The sequence below is a fragment of the Petaurus breviceps genome, unplaced genomic scaffold (assembly GCF_028583685.1).
Source record: "Petaurus breviceps papuanus isolate PSGF00001 unplaced genomic scaffold, PetGlider_PUasm1.0 171, whole genome shotgun sequence".
NCBI classification, from domain to species: Eukaryota; Metazoa; Chordata; class Mammalia; order Diprotodontia; family Petauridae; genus Petaurus; species Petaurus breviceps.
Window position 1 is genome coordinate 19,434,241 of NW_027185754.1, and position 11,230 is coordinate 19,445,470.

The window sequence follows — 11,230 nt, forward strand, 5'->3', positions numbered from 1 at the left end:
ATAAAACACATCCCATGGGGCTTTAGTGATCCTCCCTGTCTTCGGGGCTGGCCAACATTCTTTCAGTGCTATGCCCTGGCCCAGCTTGGCTGTAGAGCCTCGATGGGAATCCTGTGGGCCAGAGGTCAGGCTGAGAGGCACTGGCACTGGGACAGGGATGGAAGGAGATGCAGTAAAGCCTCATTGGCAGGAAGATGCCAGCCAGCCCAGATGTGGGTATATTCCCAAAGGCTAAACCGATGGTGACTCATTAGGGCCAAGTGTCATCCCACTCAGCCACAAAAGAGAGGACACCAGGGGCCCTTCCTTGTTACCTCTCCTATTCTTGTCTCTTGGCCTGATTCCCACTTGGTAATGAGAGACGTGGTGCAGTGGAAAGGGAACTGTTGTGGCAGGTCTGGCTGCCACTCTTGGTTTAGTCACGAGATCTAAGACTAGGTATTTCAGCTGACTTTTGTGGGCTTGGTTTTCTTATCTATGAAATGGGGCTTCAAGTCTCTTTCCCATCTATGTCTCAGGGCTGCCAAAGGACAGAATGGTTACAGGAGCATTCTGGAAACCATAAAGCGCTTTACAATGAGGCACTGTAATGACTAATTCCTGGACAGAGGTGTGCTCAGCTAAGTTCATCTCCTTTCCAAGTCAAGACATAAGGCAGGTAAGAATCTTAAGAAGGCCCACTCCAAAGTGGCCTGGGAGGGGGGGTAAGTTGCTATTTAAAGAGGTAGCCCCAAGATAGATAAGGATTCAAAGGGAAAAATACAGATGTTGGCTGGCAAAATGATTCTTCCTCTTTCTGACTTCTCTTGGTGCTGCCTTAAAACAAACAAAAGCCCATGTCCTAAGTATTAAATCTGTTTCTGATTTTCTTTTCCATCTCTGCTACTTTCAGACAATGCAGTCTTATATAACTCTCAGCTTAATAGCAGAGAGAGGCTACTCCAGATGGCGACGATTTCACTCTGGACTGGAAAACTATACCCTAATTTTTTTTTAACTTACAAGTACGTGGGAGTACAGGTGGGAGCAGGAAAACCACCAAAGTCTTGTTGGTTTTTTCTCCAAGTAAAATTTAAGTTCCTTGATCTCAGAGATACAGACTTTTTTGTCTTTGTATGCCCAATGCATTGCACATAAAAAGTGATAAATAAAGCCATTGTTTCTCTGGACAGAGAGCCAGAATATAAACCATCAAGTGTGGCATGTAGATGTGAGATCTCCCTGACTGTCCCATGACCCCTCAGTGGTCCCAAGAACTTTCCCCACCGCTGAAACCAGGGCCTGGTCTGATTTAACGGGCCGAATCTACAGATAGAAATCTTTTTTTTGCTGGCCAGAACCTGTATGGGCCAGCTTCTCAGTCGCTCCTGAGGTGAGGCTGGTTCTTTCTTGGAGCAGATGCTTTTCATCCATTGTTAGCTCTTCTTAATCTTGAGCCACCCTTCTCCATGCCAATCACTTTGATTTCTGATGTCTGAGAAAACTGAGGCCATTGAGATCTCCCTTCTTCCATTCTTTTCATCTCACAATCCCTTGACTTATATGTTCTACTCTCTTCCTTTCTCCCAGTCTCTGACAATGACTTTATCCTTACCAAAGCCAAACCCTCTATATGTGCACTTGACCTCATCCTTTCCAGTCTTCTCTAGCAGATTTCAGCATCAATCATTCTTCCCTCATTCTGGAGCATTTCACTTCTCTTAGTTCCTTCTTTACTGCCTGTCTATGACACTGGGGAGGAGGAGAATGAAAACTTTGTGCAGCTCTACCTCACTGGATTCTAATTCATATGCAAGTCAAGATATCACCCTCATGATGTCATTGGTCTTCAAGAATGAAAGAACAACAAACAAAGCCAAGTGTCTCCCCTCACTTTAAAAAAAAACATTCGGAAGACCCTGTCATTTCCTCAGACCATTATTCTTGATCTTGATCAGGAGTAATTAGACAAGATTTAGCAAATGATTGGATATGTGGGTGAGAAAGTGTGATCTAAAAAAACCTCGAAATCCTTTCCCTCAGCCTTTCACCATTCAGAGGAAGCTTTGACAGAAATAGGGAAGACTGGAAAGGGTTTGAGGGAAAGATTGATTTCTGTTTTGGACATGTCAAGTTTGAGATGTCTCAGGGACATCTAGCTTGATTTTTTTTTTTTTTTGCTTTTTGGAGGGCAATTGGGGTTAAGTGACTTGCCCAAAGTCACACAGCTAGTAAGTGTGTCAAGTCTCTGAGGCCGCATTTTAACTGAGGTCCTCCTGACTCCAGGGCCGGTGCTCTATTCACTGCGTCACCTAGCTGCCCCTGATATTCCTAATAGGTAACAAACTCAGGAGAGAGACTAGGTGTAGAAGCAAGCACCTCAGCGTCCCCAGGGTCGCTGCCAACACAGGTTCTTAGATCTGCTTTGTTAAAGGAAAGCAACTCAAAATGGGTTAACAAGCTTACTTTAATCAGTCAAATATGTATCGTTTACCTAGTTCAGGGGAAAAAGGTCAGCACCCCGAACTTCAGAATATACAGACAGAATTATCAAGACAGAGAAACAGATCAAGTAGACAGTTTCCAAACTGTCCAACCATTACATCCATACCAAATCAACATCTGGGTTTCAAAGCCGGGGGGCTCTCAACAACGGCTTCCCAGAGTCTCATCTGATCAAATCACAGAACACTTCTCAAAGTGAGCCCCAAGACAAAGCTACACATCAGGGCTTATATAGCCTTTTCCTGGCTCAGAGAATAGAACAACCTTTTGGACCCACTGGCCAATCAAAAAGTATCTACTGAAAAACAAGCTTCCTACCCCAGGCTCCAGGTGCACTTTAGCCTAGGGGCAGGGAAGATCTTAAAAATTTACATTCCCATTACACTAGAGCGAGATCTGGGAGTCATCTGCACACAGCAGATGCTTAATAAGTGCTTACTGACTTGCCTGACTGATGCTCCCACATTGGAGAAGCCCATGGGACTCACTCAGGCAGAAGATGGAAGCAAGCAGACAGATGGGGTAGGTGGGCAATGATGGGCTTTTCCAAGTCTGGCACATGGACTATCAGGAGGGCCAAGTATGTAATTCCAAGCAGCACCAGTGCCACTAACCCTGGCCTCCTAAATCCAGGAGTGATGCTCATCCCCTAGAAACTGTCTGGCAGGGGTCAAACAGCTATGTGCCTAATGGCACATTCTTCGCAAGCCTTTTGCCATGCACCTAAAGAGGCTTTTAGTCAGCTCTTAGCTCTCCTTGTTCCTGTGAATATAATCAATTACCAAAAGAAAGAAAGAGTCCTCCTGCCATGTTTCTCATTGGGATGATGATCTCTTTTCACCAGCTGCCAACAAGCAATCAATGGCTTAAGTTAGTACTTGTTTCACTGTTTCTGGCACTTTCCAGAGAAACCAAGGTTCCTTATCTACTTCTTCCACTCTCCACCCCATGCTAGTTCCCCAACACCCAAACACACATGCAAAAAAGCCTTTCCTTCTGGACAAATGTAGGACAGGGAAAGATCCATAAACTCCACTAAAGACTTAAGAACTATGAGCTAAAGAATCAAAGCACATCCAGAGACAAGTTCTCCTGACTGTGGGCCCCTGTGTTTCCTAATAATACCCTGGGAGAATCTTAGAGCTGAAAGCAACCCCAAAGGGCATCTGTCCAATCTGTACCTGCCTTTGGCCTCTCTCCTACTCTATCTCCAACCAGTGGTTAGCCAGCTTCAGCTTGAAGATCTCAGTGATAAAGAGCCTATTAAATAAATCCCTTCCACTTTGAGAAAACATAATTGTCAGAATGTTTTTATGTCAAACAGAAATCTACCTCTTTGCAAGCTCTGGCTCCTAGTTTTGCCCTCTGTGGTCAAGCCTTCCATGATAGGCCTCTTGATCCCTGAAGATAGTTATCATATTCCCCATGGCACCAGATCCTTCAGGAGGTGAGGGGGCAAAGTGGTGACATGGGCTACAGGGTCAGGTTCTCTCTGCCTTTCCCCCCTGCACACCCTTAGTCTCTCAGAAAGAGCCCAGCATGTTTCCTATCCCCTTCAAGCTTCTCCTTTACCTGGTTTGATGGCATTCATGACGGCCCGGGAGGATCTCAGTACAGCTTCATAGATGGCCTTCTGGTCAGGGGTGAATTTACCATTGGCAGGAAAGGTGCAGGTGATATCAGATGAGAAACAGTAATATTCACCTCCCATGTCAAACAAGCTGAGAAAAGGTAAGAGAAACAAGAGATTATACAGGAGGATTTGGAAAAATCTCACCCCCGCTCTCCGTGGCCTCCAAGATTTCATCACTTGAACAACTCAGTCTCTGACCTGGGTCTAGACATGACACATTCCTCCTGCTCTTCGTCTTTGACTCCCTGATCACAGAATGGGTGGGGGAGATTAAAGAGGGGACATTCAACCCCACTAATTCCAGCTGACCTGCTGTCAGCACAGTGGGGCACCGAGAGCGAGAACTGGGTAGTGTTTGACTATTCACATTACTGGGTATAATGGAGGCTGGGAAGGCTAATCATACTTATAGATAACTGGGCATTGATCATAAATCTGCAGCAACAGCAAATCTCCATCGCTGTGAATGTAGCCTCGGCCAGAATGCAGACAGCACGTTTCTGTAGAAAGAGCATTGGGGCACCTGGGCAGAGATGGGAGCGGCCAGTCCATTTCGCTGGCCATCATCATATCAGTTCCTGGTATCCTCCACATGGATTCCCACTAATGTTAGACAGCATGTGACACAGGAAGAGCTTTTTGTGACCAGGGCTTCCTCTCCTCTCTACTGAGGGCTAGTGGTGCAGAAGCAGGCAGGGTCAGACTGACCTGGTTATGGCCTCAGTTTTGCTGCTATGAAAATGGAGGGGCCTGTGTTCAAGTGACCTATGCTGCTGCCTGGAACCCCTGAATCCACGTGTGACCCCAGGCCTCCCAGGCCCCAGGCCAGAGAGCCTTATGCTGAACAAACCCTCTGTGCATGGCTCCCTGAGGAGACATCCATCCCCTGGACTGGCAAGAGGCCCTGTAGGCCACTCTGGTCATGTATTACTCACTTCAGGAGAGGGAGAAAGGGCAAGCCAAACAGAACATTTGCCATCTCGAACCCCACAATCATCTAAGTAGAGCTGAGGAATGGGAAGAGGGTTGTTCCTATATATGCTTCTATATACACCAGGAGGCTGTAGTGGCAATTTCTACTTCTAGCCATCACAGTTCTCCACAGCCAGTATGTCTAAAAATCAAGGCCCATGAATTTCTGCAAAGCCATAGTACTCTGCAGAGTCTTGCACAATAGGTGCCCCTTGAAATACTTGCTGAGTGAAAGAAAGTCAAGCCCCTTACTCCCTCCACCCCCATCCTCTGCCTAACAAGCTCGCCACAAGCTGAAACACTTGAGAGGCTCAAAGGCAACCTCTTTCAGGGTAAGGGTGTTTTGGGGGACAAACAAACTGGCAAGGTTCAGATCTCCACTGTGGCATTGGTAACCCTAGTTCTAGGCAAGGACATGGTTTGGAGAATAAGGCTGCAAAACTGGGAGGAGTTCGTCTCTGTAGAACAGGGATTTCTCTCAGGGGACCGGCCCCTCTTCCCTTCATGGGACAGGGACAGCTTCATGCTATAACTAGGTGGGCAAAGTGAAGGGAGGGCAGGAGTTGGGTGAAGAGGAGGATTTCCATCCATATCACCATCCCCAGGGCACGCTGTGGTGGAAGGAATATTTGAAATATGAATATGTTTTCTCTGTGGAATCTTGGCAGGCTTTGCTCTATCCAGTATAGCCTCCCCCCAGGGCTGGGAGTGACTGGGACAACTATGGAACTGTTAGAGAACAGGAATGTGGCAACCCCATCCCACAAAGAGGAGGATGGCTCCCTGTGTTGGGTAAACCTCTGTTTCCCCTGACTCCATACATCCTGTGAACTCTAGCCCTCATTCTCTCTCTCCTTGGGAAGTCTGAATCCTGCACAATCCAGGCCAATAGAGGGGAACATTTCAGCAAATTTGTCAGAATCAGGGGGAAAAACTGCTAAGAGAAAGGAAATGGAGAAGGAGGCAAGAGTCTAAAGAATATAGAATCTTTATGAATATAGCAAACTTTTATTAAGAATCCACATATTCAATGGATAGAGAGCAGTTTCTGTTCTCATGGGCCTTACAGGAGGATTAGGATAAGGCACCAACACAGATACCATAACACATACCAGTTCATGTAGCATAAACAAAGGAGTTCTTTAAAAAATCCCCTCTTATTGGTTAGTGAGGGAATGATGAAGACAGTAAGAGATGGGGGCCACTATGCCCACTCTCAAGGACTAACCACCACCAGAGTCATAACCATGTTGCTGGCAGGCTAATCATGATCACAGGGAGCTGACTTGATAGCCACAGTCATGATGGAAGCAGCACATTTGCACTGAAATAAAGGCAGTATGATTCAGTAGAAAGAACACTGTCTCCGGAGTCAGAGCACCTGGGTTCAAAGCTACTTGCTTGACTTTGGGCAAGCCACTGAGTCTTCCTGGGTCTAAGATTCCTCATCTGAATGATGTACAACACACCTGATAGGCTCTTAGGTTCCTTCTAGTTATAAATCTATGCTTCTGTGGTCTTAGGATGAAATGAAAAAAAAAATGGTGTGAATACAATGCAAACATAGCCAAAGATTCATCAGGGATAAAAGACTTGAGATTTATGAAGGAGGATCATCCCATGCCGATATCAGAGTGGAGCCAATAACCTCTTGAGAATCCCAGGATGTGTCTGGTGAACCCAGACCACCCTCAACTCCCAAGAGCCCTAGTTCCAAGACATTACCAGGACTCATATAAATGTTGACAGAAAGATCTGGAGGCCAAACCCAGAGTGGGGTATTTGTGTATGAGATAGAGGCATGACTGGCACAGGCTCCGCCTCTCCCCTCTCCCCCATGACAGAGGCAAACTCATCAGCAATTACAAAGACTGCAAAGATGCGAAGGAGTTGTCAGCCACAAAGAACCCATCTCCCATCTTCACTTTTAGCCTGGACTCCTGGTCTGGGAATGCAAAGTCAAAGTGAGGAGAACAGATGACTATTGATATCTGGCACATGCCCCTAAGTACGATAACCACTGCTACATACAAAGCCTACAGGAGAGGCTACAGGTTCACCTACCTGTAGGGACATAGGGCATACAGCGAACAGGACAGTGATCACAGCCGCTGGTCCAGGTGTGTGAGTCAAGCAGAACTGTTTACTTCTGGGCAATAAGCTAAGTGACCTTCCACAATTAAGAGAACATGAAAGCTAAGTGGAGCCCCAGGGCACAGCTGTCATGTATTCCTGGCTTGAAGCCAATCAGCCCTTGGGCTCTATGACATGGCGCCTCTGTCTGGGGGGCAAAAACCATAATTTTCTAATTATCTTATGATATCATTCTAATTAGTTAATTGTCAAATTATAAAGCAACTGAAAGCAAAATGGATTCTCTGCTAGGACAATGACTCACACTTGAACCAGTATGCCAAGGATTCTCTTCTGGTTATTTCAGAGGTCTTCCGAAATGCACTGCCCGTTAAAGCACACATCAACATAGATATCCAACTAATTGGCTAAAACTTCTCCATAGCCTATTAGTGACTAACAAATAAGTCATTCTTCCTCAGAAAGAGGATTTTCAGACTCTTCACAGAAACACACATCTTCTTCTACTCAATATTAACAAGTTGCTACAATTCAGAAAAAAGTAATTTGCACTGGGAAGAGGAATGATGAAAGTAGTTTTTACACACACGTATGCTCACACACACATTCAAAGGCATGCATGCACTTTGTAAGTCTGTGACTTGCTCTGCTTTGATGACTGCAGAGCCAGATTGGGTTTCTCATTACAGCCTGCATACCCCCAAGCACCACCTGACCCACATGGGCTTTCTATGATGTAACCTCAGGACTCTGCCACTTAACCACTGGTCACCTTCTTCCCTGTCTAGATCTGGGGAGGCCCCTTTCCTCTTTGTACAGCTTCCCAGCTACTCAATTGATGCCACAGGCATTGGGTGACCCCAGGCCCCCTGAGGATGGTCTGCTCTGATCCTCTTCATATACACAGCTCTACCTTTATGGTCACTTGCATGACCCCCCATCTGCCACAGCTCTCCTGGAGAGCATGAACGAGATGGCCTTCTTTTCAAATAAATCACAGCAGCAAAACCAATCTGGCCACAAAAAGTTCTTTAGACAGGGGCTAAGTGTATGAGTTTGCTTCCCAAAAATCTTAACTTAAATCTTAAAAAAAAAACAACCACCACCAAAAAACCAATACCCACATGTAAAAATATATTTATTCCTTCAACCAATGTTTATTGTGTGTGTCCTGTATGCTTAGTACAGTGTACGTCCTTTATGCTTCAAATTTTCTCATCTATATCACTTGGGGGGTGAAATAGAAAAAATATAGAAAATATCTATATCACACAGTGGTGGGCACAGGGAGCAAGACAGTAATAGAAGATACAGCCTACCTCCTGCTAGCTCTTAGTTTGGCTGGGAAGATTAGGGTCACATCTAAGAAGAACACACAATGCTGGGCAGGCCATGGGTCAATGACAAATAAGTAATACAAATGCCACACGAAGAGAGTCACAATAAATGAATGCCATGTTTATGGGGTTCTGATAATTCTCTTTAATTTGATGGTTTCAGCCTCCCTTTTTTATCTCCCTTCATACTCACAATTCAGAATCCTACAGGTAATATTACACAGAGCTAAGTAAATGACAGAATCCTTCTAGTAATCACCTGAGCTCACATGCTGATGAGTACTCTGGGTCAGGTCCTACAGAAGCTTCCCAGGGGCCTCCACTCCAATCCCTACTGAGTGTACCCTGCCATTTCCACAGGCAAGAAGAGCTTGTCAGGACAGAGTGGGAGTGGGGTTGGGACCAGCGCCAAGCCTAGTCGGGGCACACAGCCCACACACCTGGCTTTGCTGGGTCTGACAGAAAATAAAGAGGGGACTTAACATGCCAGATCGAGGTCCTTCTTCCAGTGAAGGTTTGCAAACCTGACGAATGGAAAAGCAACTTGTTTTATCTGCTGTTCTGAACATATTCGGGTTTAACCCAATCCTTCAGATTATAGGTCTAGGTTATGCTTTTCGATATACCTTTTCATTCATTCATTTCCTTTATTATTATTTTCTTAAAATCAGCGGAGCCCATGAGTGACTCACTGGGGGACTTGCCATGGTTACCTCACCTATAGGGAAACTTAAGGTCTATAAGAAAGTCTAGCCAGCCAGTCAAGTAGGGAGTCAGGGGTTTGGGATTTGAGTCTGGGATTTGAGTCCTGGATCTGTCGTTAATCTGCTGTGTGACTGTGAGCAAGACATGTTACCTCTCTGGGCTTGAGTTTCATCTATAAAGAGGGACTAATACCTCCTACCACACATTTCCCTCCTTGGGCTGTTGTGAGGAGTGTGTGTGTGTGTGTGTGTGTGTGTGTGTATGTGTGTGTGTAAGGGATGTACGGTACCTCCTCAAGGGAGGACAGATTGTGGTGAGCCATTGTGAACAAAAGCAGCACTCCCTGTGCCGAGAGCTCCCCCCTGTGCTCCCTCAGCACTGAGCCTCTGCCCTGCAGAACAGATGGCCCAGGATCACACAAGGAAAGCATGCAGTTTTCATTTGAGCTCTGCAAAGTCAACAAAAGAGACATATTTTGTGGTTTGTTGATTTAGAACATCCAGGAACAGCCCAGGCAAACCAGTACAGAAGCTGAGGAGTAAGAAGCTGGTACACAAGGCTACGAATGCTCCCACCACATCAGAGAGCCTGACTGTAAAAATGACTTCTGAGTTGTGGAACAATTAAGCAGAGGGCAGAGGGAATGGGGATTAGTATCTCCAGCTGAAGCAACCCTGGCTGTCCTTGTTCACAAGGCCCCGGAGCAGTACGAGGCCAGGAGAAGCTGCCAAGTGTAACCCAGTTACTGTCTCTCCCGCTGGGAGCCTTCTTCAAGCCCCTGGCAAAAAAGAAGAAACTTAAAAAATAAAACAAAACAACAAAAAAAAACCCTTTTTGTCTTAAAAGTGCCTGTTGGACTCAAAGCAGACTGAGCTCAGAACCCTGGCCTAGAGGCCTGCTTGGCTAAGCTATCCCTATGGAACCTCTCTTACTTTGGGACTCTGGTCTCCCAAAGCAAGAAGTATCTGCCCGCTCTGACCAGCCTTTGGGTTTTGCTGTTCCTCAATCAAATCTTTAGCAGTCACTTCCCTGGGTCCTCTGGCCCTACTAGGGTAATTCACATTCTAGGTCTGGGGCAAGGATTTGTAACTGCAACTTCCTATAACATTGTTCTAGGCATTGGATTTTAAAAGCAGGATAGTTGAAAGAGGAGGAAATTCAATCAGGAGAGGTCTAGGTTCAAAAGCTGTCTTTGACACTTACTGGCTCTATAATCACGACCAAGTAGTCTAACTTTCTAAGCTTCAAATTTCCTCATCTATAAAATAGCATCTACCTCATAAAGTTGTGGAGATCAAATGAGGCAATACCTGTAAAATGCTCTGCAAGCCTTAAAGCACTATGTAAATATCAGTGAGCATTGCAGTTGTTATTGTTCTAATACACAATGAGCTCACTGCTTTCAAGTGGAAGGGCCGGAATAATGAGCCAAAAAGCATTTGATGAAAAAGGTGATATCAATGTTCAGCTAATCCTAGGTTTCCATGAATATATTTTAAAAGAAAAAAAAAAGCTGTTTTGCTTCTTAATACGGCTACTGTTTGTTTGAGCTCCAAACTCCATTTCTTATTTATAGAGAATGAAGTCAGCCAATAGGGCATCCTGTACTTGAGAAGCAGGACAATGTGAACCACCTCTTGTCCTCGGGGGCAGAAGATTCCTGGGATACACATGCCTGGCGCAGACCTCTGGCTTGGGCAAAGACTTGCCCAAAACTCAGAGATCCAATGCAGTTCAATGAAAATCGATTAAATGCAGTTACCTATTATGTGCAGTAGAATATCAATAGAATGTAAACTCTACTCCAGCAGAACATAAGCTCCTGGAGGGCAGGGAATACTCAAACGCTCTCTTCCTATTCCTGGCATCTGGCACACTGGCTTATACTTAGTAGGTACCTGAGAAATGTTTGCTGAATTAAATTGCTGAATTGTCAGACACTGTGCCGGGGTGGGGGTGGGGGAGTGGGAGGAGAGAGTTCAGCCACAGGGCCAACATATCCCCA

The 11,230-nt window shown here is 45.6% G+C and overlaps 1 protein-coding gene across 1 annotated transcript in view; it reads right to left on the reverse strand.

The window, feature by feature from the left end:
• PEPD (peptidase D) overlaps nt 1–11,230 on the reverse strand; it is a 250,763-nt gene that overhangs the window by 33,774 nt on the left and 205,759 nt on the right. The window contains exon 12 of the mRNA XM_069082634.1: nt 4,057–4,205. Coding sequence (XP_068938735.1) covers nt 4,057–4,205 — 149 coding nt within the window. The remainder of the gene's footprint in view (nt 1–4,056; nt 4,206–11,230) is intronic.